The 20622-nt window shown below is 38.0% G+C and overlaps 1 protein-coding gene across 2 annotated transcripts in view; it reads left to right on the top strand.

The window, feature by feature from the left end:
* The window catches only part of SPPL2B (signal peptide peptidase like 2B), a 28342-nt gene extending 9573 nt beyond the window's left edge, over positions 1-18769 (top strand). For both annotated transcript variants that reach the window (XM_050910667.1, XM_050910668.1), the window contains 13 exons: positions 2278-2460; positions 3163-3252; positions 3615-3754; positions 4595-4737; positions 5615-5711; positions 5870-5986; positions 7494-7575; positions 8385-8459; positions 8594-8656; positions 10126-10225; positions 11197-11274; positions 15220-15380; positions 16382-18769. In XM_050910667.1, coding sequence (XP_050766624.1) covers positions 2278-2460; positions 3163-3252; positions 3615-3754; positions 4595-4737; positions 5615-5711; positions 5870-5986; positions 7494-7575; positions 8385-8459; positions 8594-8656; positions 10126-10225; positions 11197-11274; positions 15220-15380; positions 16382-16669 — 1617 coding nt within the window. In that variant the 3' untranslated portion in view covers positions 16670-18769. The remainder of the gene's footprint in view (positions 1-2277; positions 2461-3162; positions 3253-3614; positions 3755-4594; positions 4738-5614; positions 5712-5869; positions 5987-7493; positions 7576-8384; positions 8460-8593; positions 8657-10125; positions 10226-11196; positions 11275-15219; positions 15381-16381) is intronic.
* The last annotated feature ends 1853 nt before the right edge of the window (positions 18770-20622 follow it).

Here is a 20622-nt window from a genome sequence, read left to right as displayed (position 1 = left end):
ACTTTGTTTGCTCTACTTAGAAAATATTTTTGTCTGTTAACATCATCTTAGGCAGTGCTATGATGGCAATACTCTTTTCCAGGCAGCATGCAGAGATAATGACTATTTCTGGTTCAAAACAAAAATCTTCCTTTTGCACAACTTGATCAGTTAAATGAAAATGGCACTTGCCTGTGATTGGAAAGGAGTTTTTGTATGTCAGTATGTTACAAAAAGATATCACATGGCCTTGCTAATATACTGAACTGTGACCTGTAGTGCTTTCTCAGTGGTTCATAGTTCTGTCAAGTGTAAGAATAAGTAGTCACAAACTGTCAAGCTTTTGCTGCATTATCCAAAGCTGTACAAGCTGACAATTGAGTCAATTCTTCACTCTATTCCGTGAGAAAAAGTTACTGTCGCTGATGAAATCAGCAAATACACTTTGAATGAGCTACTAATTGGGGAAGATGTGGAGTAGTTGGCTGATACTCTGTTCCTTTTACTCATTGTATTCCTTAATCTACCAGCTGAGTGCTACACAGAATTATTAATGTTCCTTATCAATGTATAATCAAGTCTTAATTACCCGTGGTGGATTTATCCCAACTGCAGATTACTCCCTAGATACATAGATAGCTCAGATGCTGCAGCTGCCTTCGCCTTGTGTAGACCCAGCTAATAAACTCGTGCTCTTGACCTGACTCTGTGTAACGTGAAGTCAGAGCATGTATGCCCTGTATCCCTTTGCTTCAACAGCAGAAGTGGGAACACAGAAGTGCAGGAAGCTAGTTTGAAAGGCTTAGGGTCTTGTTCGACTGGATCCAGGCAGACTTCCCATGGAGTCTCTAGCATTCTAGGTTCTAGGATTTGAGAGCTGGGGACTGTACTGTAGACATCTTGTTTCAACCAGTCTTATAAAAATTCACTGGAGACGTATTTCAGTAACTCTGCAGGAGCTACTATAGTCCAGAACAGCTTGCACTGAACTGGAACTGAAGCACTCAACAGGTTCTGATCTGCCGTCCACAGGGCGCTTGTGTTGCCTATGCTATATCCCTCGTCTATCCTTGTTTCCTTCCTCAGCTCTCCCTCTGCCTTTCCCTTCTTTCACATTCTCCCTCCTCCTCCTTCTCTCCAGTACTCCAGCAGTACAATTTATTAACGGAGGCGATGCAGTGCACCAACCTGAGCTCATTCTGCGTTTGTGTTGTGCTCTGATAGAGCTGATAAGCTTTCCTGAAACCTGGACAACCAGGAAGCGTGTGTGGAGACATTTTACTGTCTCTAAAGTAGGAGCCAGGTTGGAGACAGCAGTTTTCTGAATAAGCTTGGAGCTACTGACAGCTTGACCCTTACCCTTTCCTCCTAAAACAGTAGAGTCAGTTATACAGGTATTTGGTATTGTATCATGTACCTATGGATTTCTAATACAAAGTGTTACATGTGTCAGCTTTTCAGGTTAAAACTTTACCCTGACACTTCTCAAACCTAACAGCTCAACTCCTAGCAAAAGCGGGGCTGTGACCTGCTTCTGTTAGCACAGGTCACACCAAGAATCAGTTATTTGGTAGATAATTGCATTTTTCAGGTGACTTGCAAATAGAACTGGGCAAAGATGCTCATTGTTTAGGTTTTGCAAGGAACAATTTGTGCTGATATTTCTAAAACCTTGAAGTGTCTTTGGGCTGTTCCTGTGTAAACATACCAGAGTAGATGTCTTTGGGTCTGAGGAGGGCCAAAACTAAGGAATTGGGGCAGGCCTGCAACATCTCTGAATCACAAGCAGTGAGAGAAGCAGCTTAAAATCCAGTATCCAGGTGCTTAGGATCCAAAATCTCAGCTAACTGGATATGGTTGGTTTCAAAATAGAAGTTTATTTTTGTTGCCTATGCTTTTGTACTTTACCCGAGCCTGTGTTTGTGTTTCTAGCTGTTCATACCCTACATCATCTCAGCCTGCCACTCTGTGCCACCCTAGCCATTATAATAATTTGCTCCTACATCCTGGATGCGTGCATCAGAACAGCAACAGTGCTGAAGAAAACAAATGCAAGTGCAGATCATAACCCAGATTTTATAACCAGCAGAATTCTGTACAATAAGGTGAAGCAAGGCAGGACCTTATGTAATAGAGAGGGCAGCACTGTTTCAGCTTTCAAGTTTCTCTGAGAATACTCTATCGCTCCATTACTTGAAAGGTCTAAATTACCCTTTAGAAACTCTGTGGTTTCTGCTCTTGACTTCTTTTATAATTTTATTTTATATATATGTATTTAACTAATTTCTTTCTTTTCAGTCACTCTTGCAACTGCAGGATCAGACAGCATCTGTTTTGTGTTCTCCTTCTGATGTACCCGATGGGGGATTTAATAATCAAATCCCCATGGTGATGCGAGGGAATTGCACCTTCTATGAGAAAGTGAGGCTTGCTCAGATAAATGGAGCTCGTGGGCTGCTGATTGTTAGTAGGGAGAGACTGGTAAGTCTTTCCTGTCTTTCTATATTGCTGATACTCCTCTGATGTTAGATATTGTCTTGTCTTCAGTACTTATTGCTGGTATTTGATGCTCCTCTTTAAAATAAATAATATGTATATGTATGTGTATGCGTGTACGTACATTGCATAGCTATGTGTGGAACTAATACATCTGAAGGAAGGATTAATGAAACAAGAGGAGGTACTCATTTAAGTAGGAAGAGTGCTGCACAAAGCCCATGTAACATTCAAGTCAAGGGCTCAGAATTATCCTTATGCCATAGGAAATACTGGAATCAGAGGAGGAGGTTGGTTTCTTGACTCATACTACTACCTTCAATGAGATCTAGAGCACAGTGAATCTAGTGCTTTAGATTCAGCTGGAGCATCACCAGTGTATGTTTTGTAAAATTAGTAGTTTTGAATACTGTAGTCAATATAGAGGCACACATCAGTCATAAAACCATGACCCTGATGTGCAAAAGGTACTGCTTGAGGTTTGGTTGCTGCATTTTGCTGTTAGTCTTTAATGACTTATGTTTTACTGGAAACAGGCATACATTTTGAGTTTTTGCTGTCATTATGTTCCTTTCTAGAATATTTTCCAAATTAACAGAAACAGAACTTGCAACTTTAACCCTTCTGAAGTAGTAGAAGTATTTGTAGAAATGAATATATTCTTACCTGGTCTGAACTCTCTTTCAGGTTCCTCCTGGGGGTAACAGGAGTCAATATGAAGAGATTGATATTCCTGTGGCTCTGCTCAGCTATACTGATATGTTAGATATTGGCAAGGTAAACTTGATACTAAATGTTCTGATTTATATTATCTCATTTAAATGAGTCACTGCTCAACAGTATTTGAAGTCCATCTCAAGAGCTTTGAATCTGTAGAGAGTTGTACTCATGAAGATTGCAGTATTATGTTTTGATGCAAAAAATGCAAATCTCTTGGGAGGTTATTTCTCATCTTCAGAATAAAATCAAAATGGGTCCTGGTGCTGGAAATAACTATCACTAATAGCAGAGCCAATAGATTGCTCTTAAGTATTTATAATAAAGCTGGATTCTGAGGTTGCTTAGGGAAAACTAAATAACTGAACCTTTGCTAAAGTAGCTTTTTGGAAGTTCTTCATAACTTGTACTTACTTCTGCAGAGTTTCGGCAGCTCAGTGAAAGGGGCAATGTATGCACCAAATGAGCCTGTGCTAGACTATAACATGGTGATTATATTTGTCATGGCTGTGGGGACTGTTGCAATTGGAGGCTACTGGGCAGGAAGCAGAGATGTGAAAAAGTGAGTAACTGGAATGTAGTATGTCAGTTTTCCTGTATTTTTTCACAGAAAAAAACCCCATGGTATTTAGCTAAAGATCACCCGGTAGCTCTGCTAATGAGGTTTGGAGACTGTCTGTATAACCAGAATGGGAAAATGCTGATGTGACATTTGAAAGGCCCTGAGCCTTGTATTGGCTTTGTCTCAGTATTAAATTATTAGAGTATAGTTTGCATGTAGAGTGTTTTAGTATTTTGCTTTGTCAAAAAGCCAGACATTTGAAAAGCTCAGAAGGAAAATGGGAGAGTAATAGGCTTCCTACCTGGGCTTTTGCAAAAATTCACCATAAAAATATTTTGTAAAAAAATAATAAAGATTGTTTTTATTAGTATAGTGCAAAACAAACTGATTAGATGGCTAACATATACTATGTTTATTATGAATCTTTTACTGCCATTTTATGGTTACTTTTTGCCAGTAAGTGGAGTTGGGGGGAGGAGGTCATCTATGCCACACTTATTTTTAACATTTACTTTATATACACAACCTGACTTTAGGATTTCTTCTGAAGTCAGCAAATCATTCTGCGGTAATTTTCAGGATTCTGTTGAGTTGTTAGTGAATGAAAAATAGTACTCTTGATAAACTAATGCAGTGTTTACTGTTTTATGCATTGTGTTTTATCTAATGTTCATACGTCCATGTAAAATGTGGAGTTCCACTGACTTGAGTGGAAATCAACGCACACATTGGTGTCATGTCATGTTTTCCAACCCCATGTAGTTCTCACTGAAGATTCAGTGCCCTTTTATATTTTGTTGCAGAAGGAGTGGACTGATTATAGCCGTGTTACTCTTTCAGGCGGTACATGAAGCACAAACGTGATGATGGGGCAGAGAAACATGATGATGAAACGGTTGATGTGACTCCAATAATGATCTGTGTATTTGTAGTGATGTGCTGCTCAATGCTGGTCCTCCTTTATTTCTTCTATGACCACTTAGGTACTCTTAAAGTTGTATTTGTATTGATACATCTTCAGTATCACAAGGCTGCCATCGTTTAAAGAACATTTTTACTGTGAAAATAATTATGAAACAGCTGTCTTCTGCCATGTTTCCTCATCCCAATATGATTTAAAACCCTGTAAGAAAACCCACCGAGTAGATTTCTATACCTACTTTTAGTGAGGTTGGATTAGGTGATCACAGAGCTTCTTTCAAATGTTAAAGCCTATTAAGCAGATACAGACTTAATGTCTTCCACCTTTTATTTTTGTCAAATGTGTTTTCAAACGTATACTTGTCTTTCTATTATTGTTCAATTTGAAGTTAAGTTATGGGATCCAGGATCATTTTTTTTATCTTTATAAAGATGATAAGTTTCTACTGATCACTTATCAAATTGATTGACAAAAGGACATGAGTGCTTAATGCACTGGAACTTCCATCCTCATATTTCTGAGGAAGTTATGAAAGATGCATCCCATCTGTATTAATTCATTTTGTTACTGAGTGATTTTAAGAGTTCCATTATAATGCTCACGTATACGCATAATGAGAAGATAAACACTTCACCATAAATTGCCTTTTAGGCTTATGATTTAATGACTTACTTTAAGAATATTAGCACAGAGGTTTTGATATGTTGAAGTAGCTATTGCATAAAGTACACCTGAGTAAAATGAGCTAGAATTAATACTTAAAGAGCATAAATCTAATCAACAATCATTTGAAGTCTCTGAATTTAACTTTCACTGGTGAAATGTAAGCCTTATTTCTCATTCAGGCTTTTTGATTGTCTGTTCTTTATTCAGCCGGGATATGAAAAAAAGCATCTCTTACCTTATCCTACTTGGACTTACTACTTTTTCTTTCTCAGTCTATGTTATCATAGGAATATTCTGCCTGGCTGCCTCAATTGGTCTTTATAGTTGTCTGTCTCCCTTTGTAAGAAGATTCCCCTTGGGAAAGTGTAGGTATGTGGCAAGTTCTAAATTTTTAATAGGCAAAATTATTTTTTTTTATAATGTTGGGTAGGTGTGGGATTTACAAGGTGGTTTCATACTTCAAAATGTTTATAAAGGAGGAGGGTAACTACATAGATAACTGTGGCTTTGGTGTGTTTCATTTTCAGAATCCCAGACAACAGCTTGCCTTATTTTCATAAGCGTCCACAGGTCCGGATGTTGCTGTTGGCGGTATTTTGTATCTCTGTCAGCGTAGTCTGGGGAATTTTCAGAAACGAAGATCAGTAAGTGTATATTTTAGTTTCTGTTCTAGAAATTGTAATATGCTTTATAGTGTAAGTAACTGACATCCGTAGAAGCCTAAACTTATCCAGAATTTAGGAGTTACAGGAAAGAAACTAGAGACTTGAGCAGAAATTCTTAGTTGTTCCTTATGTACTTCATATTTGTCTTGTTGGTTTAAGTTACAGAAAACTGTGTCTTGTTAAGCTTGAATTTCTCTGAGTCCCAGTCTGTATTCTGATTTCTTTGGCTTAAGATAGCTTTTCAGAAGTGGTATGGAAAGTTGGACACAAGTAGTCTAACTTATTTCTTCATGGTCTGCATGTGCATTTGCTCAGAGAATAAGAGCTGTGAAGACTGTCAGATTTTTAGTTTCTCTCAACTGTCTGGTATGAGTAAATAATTCTCTATGTCCAGTATTGCTGCGATACCTAATTATAGTATGTTCTTACCACTTTTGTTAGAGTTTTTTGTTGTTGTTTTTTTTTTTTTTTTACCCCTTACCTCACTCCCAGATGTTCCAGTTTCCCCATATATACATGTTGTGTTCATCTTTGTGGTCCCTCTATCAGGGATTCTGTGTTGGAACTGAAATGCTGGCTTCTGTTTCTGCTGATGGTACCAAAGATGTCTTGCTTGTGCCTTGAATGCCTGTTACTGCCTTTGTGGGGTCTGTTTTCTGTGTTAAGGCTGTGGATCATTCACTGATAGAACTCATAAATCCAGGAAGCATCAACTCTGAAACACCTTTTAGAGAAATAAGTGTCAGACTGAGGAGTATAGAAGTACTGTAGAGCTATTCCAACCTGGGATATTTAGGACTAGGAAATCCATTTTCTGCCTCAAAGCTGGAGTGGACCTGAGTGTCTCCTGCATAAAGCTCCATCAGCAAGTGCTCAGATGTTGATCACAACAGCGTAATCTCTGATCTGCATCTAGACCTTAGCGATTTTAGGGGAACCTTAGCGTTTCATATCTCAAATCCTACTTCTTTTTGATCCTAGCAATTGAGAGTAAAGCAAAGAGCATTGGTACTTCTGTACCTAATTTGCAAAACACAATCAAGAAACAGTCCCAACTGTAGGCTTCCCTCAGCACACAAGGGTGTACACATATACACAGGCCAAAGGACCCCAGCGCTTCCTATTTCTGTACCCGCTGACCTCATTCAGCCAGTTTTCAATCCACCTCGCTATCTGCTCATCCAGCCTATACTTCATCAGTTTCTCTATGAGAATCTTATGGGAGATTCTCAGTGGAAAGCCTTACTGAAGTCTAGATAGACAATATCCCACTGCTCTTCCCTCATCTACCAAACCAGTCATTTCGTTGTAGAAGGTTAGCAGGTTGATCAAGCACAACTTCCCATTTATGAATCCGTGCTGACAACAATGTTGATTTCAAGCAAGTACTTTAGTTTTTTGTCCCAAGCAGGTCCTTAGTGAGGACAAGGCTTGGTCTGGCTTTCCTCCTGTTTCGTGCAAAAATGTTACTCTCCTCTTTCTTTAGGTGGGCCTGGGTTCTGCAAGATGCTTTAGGAATCGCTTTCTGTCTTTACATGTTGAAAACAATTCGCCTGCCTACTTTTAAGGTATGAAAGTTAAACAGGTGTAAAAAGAGGATGTTTGCCTGTATATATAGTAGTTGAACAGAGGAGCCACTTATAATGGAGTACATTGGCTTGGAAATGCACTTTCATTCATATGTAGCTTGGAAAAGAGTGATGTAATTAGTATAATGTAGACCAGTAAGTGGCATGCAATTGTTATGCATGGTGTTTGGTAACTTAAAGTTCTGTAGAGTGTTGACTACTAGCAAATCACACATCACACGCTCATTTATGGGGTTTTGGGGGTTTTCTGTTTTGTTTTTTCAAATTTGACACACAATTGATGCATCATTCTGGTGTTTTTTTCAAATCTTCCAGAACTTATTCAGTATCCTAAGATAAAAATCAGTATTACTCATTTAGTTGTCCCTTAGGCAGCTCTTCAAACTCTGTTTCAAGTTATCTTCACCTATAAATTTGTTTCCCTGTACCGATTGGCTGAAGTAATGTGGATGCTGTCTCAAGCTATGTCTAGCATCCTCCAGAGAAAATGCAGAACTTCTTAATATTTCCTAACAAATTGAAACGGCACCATTTCCAGATTTTACATGACAAAGAATTTTAGGGACTAATACATAATTTTGTGTCTAAGAATTACTTTCTTTTATATGGTGCATGTGAGACCCAATCCCTCCATCTAAAATATTTAGGAATTAAGAAAAATATGTGGGTGACTTGTTTTAGTCCTTGTTAGCTTTTGCCTTGAATAGTCTTAAGTTGCTAATTATTAATTCTTTGCTGTTTACTAATGCATAGTATGTAAATACCAAGTATCTTGTTTCTTCCTTCAGGGTTGTACCTTGCTCCTCCTGGTTCTTTTTGTGTATGATGTATTCTTTGTATTTATCACACCTTTTCTAACAAAGGTAAGTAAAGTACTTCTCTAGTGCCTGCTGCTCACAGAGCAAAGTGTAACGACCTGTTTCTCTGTGTGTTCCTAAATGATCCCAGACCTGCTGAGTGAAGTGCTGATTTACAATTTTCCCATTTTTTTCTTTAGACTGGGGAGAGTATAATGGTGGAGGTGGCTGCAGGTCCGTCTGATTCTGCCACTCATGAAAAGGTACTGTATGTAGTCTGAAAATATGGCACTAACTTCCAGCTATTACACTTTCAACTTTTCTAAAATTCGAAGACCACAAAGCTGAAATGGAGATGCCAGTCTGAAAAGAATTTAATGTGGAAGTAAGCACTCCTGTGCTCTGGAAATCTACACCAAACACAGGGGCAAAGCAGACTTCTAGTGGTTCATCACAACAGCTTTAGTCTTCCTTTATCTTGCTTTAAAAGGGTTTCAGTATGAGGAAGCTGGTTAGCTCAGCTTCACAAAAACATGTGACCACATTTGTAAATATAACTTATTGCTAATGAAGTATATCTATTTTTACCTAAAGAGATAAAACTTATATGATCAGTCTGTCTCTTCCCCCTCCTCCCCTGTTTTGATGATCGCTTTATGAAAAGCTGAGGCTATAGGCAAAGGAGAGAAACACAAATTGGAGACAAAAAGAAAACAGGAGTCAGTATTCAGTGGTTCTGTACCGTTTGACAGCAGCCAGCTGTAGCACAGAGCTGTACAACATGATGTGGCTGACTCAGGGAGGAAAGTATGTGAGATGTAGGAGATAGTGAGATACAGTGTGCAAAACAAATAAGAAATTAATCTGTAGGAAAACTGGTTTTGTTAATTTAAGGATGTTGGGTCTCTTTTCAGCAATGAATGTAATACTGTCACATGGGAAAATAGTAAAGAAAATAGTTCTTTGCAGGATGAACTACGAGTGGATCAATCCATACAATCCATACTAATTTCTTTAACTTCTTACGTTCTTGTCTTCTGTACCCTTTTAGTACCTCGTTAGTTTGTTTTATGCACAGAATTAATTGTATAAAACAATGATAGTATAAGTAGATAAAATTATTCTGGCACTAACATAAGAAAAGAAAAAAGGAAAGTAAAGTTTCTTTAATGTACTGTATTGAAGAGAATATGTGTTTGCAATGAGCCTTGCTGTACTGTGCCTCAACATTGCAAATTATGTAATAAATAGGAACACTTGGGGAAAAAAAGTCTTTAAAGTGATTTGAAAAATCATTTTTTAAAATTATTAAAGTCTTTATTCTTTTGAGACTTTTATTGCAACCAGTAGAATGAAATATAAATGGTTATTTCTTATGCATCTGGCAGCTTTCCTAAGTTTTTTACGTTCCTGCAGTTAAAGCAGAGTTGATACCCTATTGCATGTGAGGACTTTGAAATTAATATAGTGTTTTGAGATGTCTGTCATGCAGAGTTGTCTTGGCTGTTTGTTTTTAGAAAGTATTTCATCACTCCTATCTTAAATACATTTTGTTAGTTGTCAGTAATATTAATAAAAGATTTTAAACATAAGGATCTATAATGTAAAAAAAAGATACATTTGCTGTGTACGAAATCTGCAGTTTCAGTACAACAGGAACAAGTTCTGGTAGATGGCATCAGTATGTAGAGAAAACAGCTCTTCATAAGGCGTATGTCTGTCTCATTACAAGCTCCCAATGGTCCTGAAGGTTCCGCGACTGAACTCCTCACCATTGGCTCTGTGTGACAGGCCTTTTTCTCTCCTAGGATTTGGAGACATTTTAGTTCCAGGTATTTCTTGTTTAGCATGTTAAGAATTTTACTTGTTGCACTGTCATATTAGTTTATTCCTCTTGTACTTCCACTTCAAGTGGGAAGTTTGATTTGACTACTATAAATCTGATAAATTTGTAAGTATATCTTTTATGTTCTTTTTTTTCTGCACTATTCACTTTTTCCATAAGAAATTAAATGCACATTAATCTTATGGTTCAGTTTCACATGCAGTGATGTCACGAAATGTAGAGAAATCTCAAGAGTTGACTTGGCAACTAATTTTATAGTATAAAACATCTTTAATAGAGGAAATTATTTGTCCATTTGCACATGATTTGAGTGCACACATACGTGACCACTCAAAACATCATAATTTTGTTAGTCACACAACATCCAGTGTTTCTACCACAGCTTCTCTCAAATTTGACTTTAGATAGTATGTGGAGGTGTGGCTGGCACCACTGCAGGTGAAAACAAGTATGCATCTTCTGGCTTTCAGATTTCTTCTGAGAAATCATTTGTTTATTTTCTTGTATTTTGGGAAATATGAACTGTGTCGTCCCCATCCGTGTCCCCTCCTCCCCCCAACCTATAATAGGCCTAGTCATTAACCATAAATTTCTACTGTCTTTACTAGGAGCTGGAAGGGATGAACTTACCCTTATTCTTGTTGTGAACACTGTATTTTTACCACTGTTTATTAGGGATGGGATGATGTTTTGTATCTAGGATCTGTGTATTTGTAGATGTTAATTTTATTATTAGAGTGCTTCTGTTACACTGGGCTTGTGTTGTCATATAACTGTTTTGTAAGCTGTGCAGCCTCCTGAATGATGCTGTCATAGTACTTAAACACCGGGGTGCCCAAGTAAGTGTTGGGGGCGGAGGGGGGGAATCTTAAAAGTTCCTAGGTAACTTGATGGTTTTGTGTGTCTTAATGCGTGAATGGGTTGAAAGCATGTTGTAATTGTTCTTTCCTTTCCTAGGCTTACTGGTAGCCTATTGCCATAGATTTGATATTCAGGTGCAGTCGTCCAGAGTCTATTTTGTAGCCTGCACAATAGGTATGTATAACAGTGACACCTGAACACAATACCTACAGCAGCTGCTCCCTTTAAAAGCGTACCATCGATCTCATATTACATAATTTGGTTTTTTTATTCTTCTCCTCCTTTTAGTATTAAAACAGAAATATTTTAGCAAAGTACTTTCAAGGCTAGACCTTCCATCACCAAGTTATCTGATGTCATTTTCCTGAGCTGTTTCGTCTGCCATACATAAGGGGAGCTTCTTGTTACCATTGTTTGTCTCACTATCACCCTTACATGTACACTACCTTTATACGTGCTTAGCTACTCATTCTGGTTTCTTGATTCATGAATCTTTGAGTTTATTGCATATGAGAATTTAGGTTCAGAGATATCTTCCTTTGACTTTGCTCTTAACTTTTTGTGTATTCTAAAAATCTGTGACCTATTATGCAACAAATTGTATTATGATGGCTGTAACACCTCTAAATTAGTTTTCCTTTAGTTTGTAGAATCCACAGAGTTACATGCCATGGACTTAAAGATGACTGATGAACAGGATCTTAGAGATTTCTGTTGGCTTTGTTACAAAGTATTTATGCTAGCAAAGACTTAAGATGCTTGCAGTTAATGTCATGAAAAAGTTTTCATGAAAAACTGCTTTAGAAATTCTTTCAAAAAATAGCGAGGTTCTTGGAGACTTATAGCAGGGTTAGAGAGATGCTTTTATTTCAGTGTACCAAATCTTAAATAATTTCCTCTCGTATATACTTAAACAAAACTGTTGTCTTACCTGGTACTTTCAAAACACATTTACAGAAATTGATAGGAAAATGTTGTATCGATGAAGAGTCAGCAGTGCACTATTGCGGCAATGAAAACTAACCACATACAGGGCTGTGTTAGCAAGGTTAAGTCAGCAGTATGAGCGAAGTGATTATTCCCCTTGGTTTGGCGGTTAAGACTGAGCCTTAACTAGGATCCCTGGTGCAGGACAGACATTGACATACTGGAGTAAATCCAGTGGAGGCCATCAAGATGGCTGAGGGCTGGAGCACATGATTTTAAAAGAAGAGAAGGCAAAGAGGAGATTCTGTTGCTGTCCACAGCTACCTAATGTGAGGAAGCAGAGAAGACAGAGGCAGACTTTTCTTACAGGTGCACAGGGATAAGATGTGAGGTGATGGACTTAAGTCGCAAGAAGAAGTATTTCAACTAGATATAAGGAACTCTCACTAATAACATAATGTGCCCTGAAAAAAACACTTTTGAAGAACTGTAAAAAGTTATTGAGTATTCTAATCATAGAATCATTTAGGTTGGAAAAGACCCTTAAGATCATCAAGTCCAACTGTAAACCTAACACTACCCAGTTGTTGCGGACGAGTGTTTTAGATCACTTAAAGAATCACCGTCAAAGGTATTAGCAAAAGTGATTTTAACATGAATTTGTAGAAGCGTGACTTAACAGAGTTTGATGGCAAGGTTCACTCTATTACTTGCTACATGGAAGAAAAATACAAAGGAAGATTGAGTTAGAATCGATTTAGAATGATTTACACAGAGACTGGAGATGCAAAAAGGTAAGGGAGACCCTCCTGTTGAGTCACGAGGTTCAGAGTGGACCCCCTTGCTTTCTAAACTCCTTCTCAGAGAGGAGTCTAGGTGTGGGTGGATCCAGACTTAGTCCCAGACTTGATCAATGATTTATGGCTAATGGAACTAGCTACATGGATTTCATTAGACATTCATTCAGCATGCTATCAGTCACTTACTGAGGATCTGTTGCGAATAAGGGGTCTCTTAGTCTCAGGTAAGGAATCTCAAACCTTGATGTTAAAGAAGCGCCTTCCATCCGGGTGACTGGTGTTAGTTAGTTCCATAGTTTGAACCCTAGGTTTCCTGAAGCAGAGACTCAGGCATTGGATCTTATAAAAATAAATAGTTTAATAAAGTCGTACAGCAGCAGGATTGGCTCAAGCTGGGTGCCTCTGGGAAGGGACCCAAACAAAGAAATCTCTGGGCAATTATACCCTTACAGACTATTCACCCGCACCTCACGCATTCTTCACGCTCCAGTAGTGATTCTGGTCTGAGATCTTCTGACCCCTTATTGGATTCCGTCACTGTCTCCAGACAGGCCGTTATCTTGTCTAGTTGCAGTTGCTGTTGACGGTTGTAGCCTCCTTATCTTCTGGTTTGCGCTGGCTCTGGATGCCTTGTTTTGCTTGAGTAGGTACAAGTTCAGTAAATCTAGGTGAAAGTTTACAGCTTGCAGCCTGAGGCTTCAGCAAATCTAGCTACTCATGCTAAGTAAAGCTAAGCAAACAGCGTACTAAATCACACAACATTATAACTCTAAGTGATTCATTCTGTTTTAAAACTTACTTAGTTAAGCTAAATGACTAGTATCTCCTAACATTGAGAGGTGTCCCTGCTCAAGAGGAGAGTTGCCTGGCGTGCAGTCCACTTGCCGTCCAGGGAGAACTCAATTTGGGCTCATCCAACAATCTGTCATTGGTAAAAGATCTCGTTGCTTTGAGTAGCAACCTTGAGAGCCATCCCAGCTCAAGGGGAGATCACAGCTATGCAGCCAGACTGCCTAGGAGGGAGAGCTCAAAGAAGGCTCACTTAGGCTGTCATATTTATGGGGTAAAGTGGTTGGCTCATAGTCAATGGGAGAGGTATGCACGAGACTCCTTGTACCCACAACTTTCTTTTGTTTATCGATAAACAAGGCTTGGAAAAGCCACCAGCTGTTTGTGTGTTAATTGCATGATCGGTGTTCCAAGCTCGTATGCATCGGTGCTCACTGTGTCATTCTGCTCCTTTGTGGGTTTCCTAGAGGAGTTCTTGGCCTGTCTATGTCTCAGGCCTTTACCTCCTTTGGAGCCTGTACCAAACTACTGCTAGTTTGGTTAAGGGAGGGGGGAGTGCATCTGTCACACAAGTCCACCACTAAACCATGCCCCTAAGCACCACATCTACACGTCTTTTAAATACCTCCAGGGATGATGACTCAAATCACTTCCCTGTGCAGCCTGTTCCAGTGCTTGACAACCCTTTCAGTGAAGAAATTTTTCCTAATATCCGATCTAAACCTCCCCTGGCGTAACTTGAGGCCGTTTCCTCTCGTCCTATCACTTGTTACTTGGGAGAAGAGGCTGACACCCACCTCCCTACAACCTCCTTTCAGGTAGTTGTAGAGAGCGATAAGGTCTCTCCTCAGCCTCCTTTTCTCCAGGCTAAACAACCCCATTTTCCTCAACCGCTCCTCATAAGACTTGTTCTCTAGACCCTTCACCAGCTTCGTTGCTCTTCTTTGGACGTGCTCCAGCACCTCAATGTGTTTCTTCACCTGGTTCCTGAATAAAAATCAGTTGGATTTAGCTTCATTGGTCTGAAAATGTAACTGAAAATAATTATAATATGAGATCCTAGCTGCTTGTGTTCTACTTAATAACTTTTGCAGAATATATGCAGAAATTAAATAGAAAGTAATAACAAATTATAACATACAGCTGGCTTGTTTTGGGGTTTTTTTTGTGGTGTTGCAGGATAGTAAGAAACAGCCAAAGCCAAGGCAAACAAGAAGCACATGTTATAATGGTCAGAATAATTGTATCTGAATTGATAAATACAATATGAGGCACAATATTTCATTTGTTTATTTTGCCTTTCTCAAACTGCTTAAGGTAATGATTTAATTGCACAGTATGGACTAGGCCGATCACACTACTTTCACAACATGTTATTATTAACAGAAAGACTGTAGTATCTCTGAAGTAAAGCACTATTCCAAGTTTACATTGTGTGTATAATGCTTGTGTCTAAAGAGGCCTGAAAAAAATCTGGAGATGTTGTTTTACATATTACTTGAAAAAAGTTCCTGTTAGAATGCTCATCTAGCTAATTATTTAGTTGTTCTTGAGCAGAGCTGTATCTGAATAACTGGGTTTTGCTGGTTTTGTTTCCTTCCAGCATATGGCATAGGCCTTCTTGTGACCTTTGTTGCCTTGGCATTGATGCAGATGGGCCAGCCCGCTCTCCTCTACCTGGTGCCCTGTACTCTTCTCACAAGCTTTGCTGTGGCTCTTTGGAGAAAGGAGCTTGCAATGTTCTGGACGGGCAGCGGCTTTGCGGTGAATACCAGTTTGATATGAGTGTCTTCAAGAAATACTAATATTATAAAAACATAACTAGAATTAAAGTTGAGTAAAATATTGCAGTATTATCAAACAAACACAAAGATTTTTGTTTTGCTTGATTGTTTGCTTTTTTTACATACTTTTTTACCTTGGTAAGGTTTTCTTTTTTTAATGTTTATAGCCACTTAAACTGGCTAGTGAAAAGTAAAGTAGACCTTGTCTGTCCTTGTTGATTCTGCCATCAATCAGATAACCTGTTTTATCTCTGAAAGTATTATTATTATGAGTAAAATATTAAAATATTATATAAAATATAATGTTTTATAATATATAAAATATATCCTTAAAATATTTTTCTTCCTATTTTTTCATAGCCTACTGCTTATGGAAGTAGAAATCTAGTTCAATATAGTAAACTATCACTTTGTTTCACTGCAGTACAAGTGAAATTAATTTGATTCCAAAAGGAATAATTTCTATCGTGATGCATGATTATAGATTTTGAATAATTACTTGAAGGGCAAACCTATCAAGCTAGCGGTTCCCCCCAGTGAGCTTTATTTTGTTATTCAGCTATTTGTGATAACCTTCACAACTTGCCTCTAGAGAACAGAGTTTAATTGTTGGAGAAATATTTGAGATTATCTGAAATGTGATGGAAAAGTTGCCAGTTGTTGTACACTGATAGTAAAGGTGGGCAAAACCAGAGAATGCCGAAGTGCCAAAGTGCTGTTTGCCTGTTCCTCCGTAATCAGCAGAGTGCATCTGAAAGCGAGGAATGATCAGGCAGAAAGCAATTAAACACACTTCTGGAAGAAAAATCCCTTTGTGTACTATAAAACACAAAGACAGGATAACTGTATGCACGTGTCCACTACTGGAGAATAACGGAGATGATGGTCCTTTAATCTTCATCTTGTATGACCATCGCTCCTGATAACTGGACACAGTAATTCTTGCTTTCCGTCATTCTGACTGTGATCATCTATTTACAGAAAGACCTACCTCAGCCTCCCTTGGTGATAGCTCCTGTCAACTGCCCCGAGCTTCCCAAAGATAGCAGTGTACCAACCTCTCAACAAGACACAGAGCAAATGACCAATCCTACCCTCCATGTGAAGGAGCTGCACGGCCCCACCTCAGCTGCAGAGGAGCTGGCTGATACTGACACAAAGACGGACCAGTCAGAAATTTCTGTTGCACGGAGTGAGGAACCAGCTGGGCAGAATAAGGATGACATTGAAAGCAAATGTCTAAATGCAGAGCAAAAACAGCTGGAATAAACAATGTGATAAGAACTCCTTATTTTCTCTCACAAACATATCCATATAAAACCAGTATGTATTTAGGACTGGTTTAGTAGTGTTTGCGTTCATTGAGGAACCTCACTGGGAGTGGATCATCAAATCCACCAACGAATGTTCTGCCTCCAGCTTTGGTACAGCTATACACTTCAGACATCTTTCTGAAATATGGTGCTCTACAAGGGTTCTGATGTATGGATTTCAATGATCATTTTATTAGTGAATGCCTTTGACCGTTCCATTTTCATTATACCGGGGTAGTATTAAGAGTCTTTATTTACACAGTACTCTGTGCTTGTGTGGCTATTTTGCTGCTTTAGCATAGTGTAGGTTAACATGGAGGAAGAGCATTGAACAAGCCTGCTACAATGCTTAGTTGAGAGAAACGTGATAGGTTTTTTTAGCACTTTCCCTATTGTCACCTTTTACTTTACTTTTCCCTACTTGTCAAAGCCATTGATACAAGAAAATGCTTTAGTATAAACTGACATTCAGGAAATGCAGAAAATGGTTAAATTACCAGCCTCTGAAAGGATTTATACTACCATGGTGCATTAAATGCATCTCTTGTTTTTTTTGTCTTTGTTTTTACTTCCAGGTACCTGGGTTGGCTACTAGTCTAGTTTAAAAGGCAGGATGAATGGAGCTACAGGAAGCTTTCTCTGAAAATAAGCAGTGTTTGTCACAGAACACTGTCTGGAAGCAAAAGCATATTAAGAATATTTAATGTTTTAGAAATAAAATACAAGCCAAATAGGCAGTAGCACTATAGTAAGCTTAATAGGCAGTATTTTCATTGGGAAAATGTTAAAGTAAAGCGGTAAAAGTTCATATGTTCGGGGTTTTGAGCTTCTACTTGTCATTCGTTTAAGGAATACAATTGTGATTTCTAATTCTGAAGAAAATAATCTGGTGTTTTCATTCCCAAGGGAGCACATATGGTGCTATAGTCAGTTGTGATTTAAAGCTACTTGCTGCTCAGTAACTAATGAACTGCCTCAGTCATGTTTTGTCTTTGTCCCAAGAGCAGTAAAAGCATGGCCTGTCAGGTTCTGGAATGAGGCTGTCATCTGGCCTATTATTTTGCACCTCTTGCTACATGACATTGTGAAGGTCTAAATTTGTGCATTTAAAAGTTTTTGGGGTGCAGCTGGTCTTACTTTATATTCCTGAAATGGTGCGTTTTCCTGTATAACATGATTGAGTCTTTTATGCATCAACTTTAGTACATGGAGAGGGATGATGTGATTTGCATATTATTTATTCCATTTAAGAACATTTGGCTTTATCAAAGTTGTCTGTTCTACACTTAAATTGCAATCCCAGAAAGCCTCAAACACTTCACATTAAAATGTGAAAATGGAAGTATTCTAGGACCCTAGAATATGATTCCAAATTGCATGGAAGAAATACTCTTCAGAGTATTTGAGAGCCCAAAATGTCATTTACAAAAGTGTTATCATAGTGACACGATCAGAGGCAATGCTTTTAAATTAAGAGCCTCCAGTTGGCATGTTGAGTTGGATTCTGAAGGGCTCTCTTTTAATGTCTGTCTGTTAAATTTCAACCATTGTCTCTTTGGCTAGGTCTTCCAAAAGTTTGCCCTCTGCTTTTGGATGATAACTTATGGTTTTATCTGTTTCACATTGGGTGGATAGTATTCTTTCTCTAGAATGTGAAACGCTTTCTGTAAAACCACTGTATGGCTTCAGAGTTTTACCAGCTTCTGCTTAAAGCCTCAAGCCCTGTCTGATAAGTTGATTCAATGGTGAGTTTCTTGAACGGCTTCCTGAGTCCAAAGGCCTACCTTTAATTTACAAATCACCCTAATGGAAGATACTACTATTAGAGATCTGTTTTTCAGTCTCTTCTTTAATGGACTATGTTACTTTTGCCAGCAGTAATCTGAACCAATTATTACTAATAAAAAGCAACAGAGACATTTTACTGAAAACTTCAGCCAGCTGGATTATGCCTTAATTTAAGCCATTGTATAAGTATGTATATTAAATTAAGAAAACAATCTTGTGTTTAAATAATGAACTTGACAAATAGCAAGAAAACAAGTTGGGAGACTGACTCAAAGTTCTATGGTTTTTTTGCCTTGATTGTCTTTCAGTCATAATGTTATTTGGAATAGCTTTTTGTATACTTAAAAGCCAGTATCTTTCTGATGATGAAGCATTAAGTTTTATCATCTACTTGAAAGTGTATTTTAACATTTGTTCTCATATGTTGTGGGTTAGGAAACAGTTTATTTCTCAAATTGTTTATAACTCAATTAAAATGGAAGAATTCATAACACTTAACTTGTAGGCATTAACAGTTGCTTTGTTCACATTGCATTCTAGATAGGTCTGCTTGGAGCACATGCTTCACCTTATGTTTCTGGGGGTTTTCCATCTATTTTTAAGTGTGGGTTTCTTTTTTTTTTTTTTCCCAAACTACAAAGATCAATGCAGGAAAAAACCCAATAGCTACTCAATGCAATATCTCCAGTTAAAGTACGTAAACTGGCAATGAGTTACATACTTTGACTCTTCCAGTACTGTACAAATCAGGTGAGCCTGGTGCACCAGTTTGGCTGCGACTGTTCGGACCCTGATCCTGGGCAGTTCAATCACTTCCATCAAAAAACAAGGCTGTGGGTTTTTTGTCTTTCAAAAACCTCCCTGACCAGCTTAATGTAAAACTTAATGTTGTATAGGAAGATGTGAAGATATGTTCAGTGTAGCTGACTGATTTTATTTGATGATTGCAGATATACATCCCACACCAAACTTGAGTTAAAATGCTCAAAGTAATGAAAGTAATGTTAATGTTAAAAGTAATGTTGATGTGCTTCTTGTTTACATCTTTCACATACTAAGCCTTTAGCTAGCTATCTAAAAATTCAATAATAAGGATTCTATTTCTGAAAACTTGTATGTGTTCAGGGGAAGCGCTTGTTTTAGTCAAAAAAAAACAAAACAAAACAAAAAAAACCCAACACCCAACAACAACCAACCCCACTAAAAAACCCATTTAAAAAAAAAAAACCCACAACCCAAAAAACTCTTTGGATCACAGTAGTGAGGATCAGATTCTTTCCTGGGTCTGAAATTACTAAATATCAGTGTGTTGGACCAAGTGTTTGTTTTTGACTGTTGCATAAATGCAGCTGAAGGTAGAATGCAACATGAAAGACTTTACTAAGGGTGACAAGTAAGGGAGAAGTATCCCAAACCTTTTAATTTTGGGGATTATTTTTTTATTGTCACAAATGAAGAGCATTTTAAATGAAATATATAAAAAAGAAACAGAAAAAATGTATTCAAAAATATATTGTTTTTTTACCAGTGGCAGTAAAAAGAGCATGTCCACATATGTAAGAATTATACTTGTGAAAATATTTAATGTTTTCTCTAAACTTGGACAAATGCCAAGAGACAGAAAATCTGCAGCACAGCATATTTTCTAATAGGTTTGTTAACATGTCTAATAGAAAGCTTCATTTAGAAAACTGTTGGTTTCATATTTGCCCTCCTTCTTTTATATTAACCATACCAAATTTCTTGAACTTTTTATGTGATGTCTTGACCTCAGATAATTAGTCAAGGTTTTCCTTCAGAAGCTGCTCTTTTCTTACAGTAGCCCTCAGTATGTATTTTGTTAAGAATGCCTTGCAAGTCTTGGTAGTATTTTTCTGACATGCACATTTCTGTGTTTCAGATTTGGGTTTTGCATCCATGATGCATTCCTCAGACCGAGAACATACCATGACTGTAAGGGTAGGGCCTGTAGACTTCTAAGTATGCTGGAAAATAGCACTGACTGTGGAGCCAGAAAGAAACTAGCTAGTAAACTGTACTGAAATAATACCATTTTGAGCTTTAAGAATGTGGCTGCATTCATTAATGAATTTAATACGCCGTTTGGGAGATGCTGTGTAT

The sequence above is a fragment of the Gymnogyps californianus genome, chromosome 24 (assembly GCF_018139145.2).
Source record: "Gymnogyps californianus isolate 813 chromosome 24, ASM1813914v2, whole genome shotgun sequence".
NCBI lineage: Eukaryota > Metazoa > Chordata > Aves > Accipitriformes > Cathartidae > Gymnogyps > Gymnogyps californianus.
Note: the sequence above shows the minus strand (reverse complement) of the source record. Positions and strands in the feature narration are given on the sequence as shown.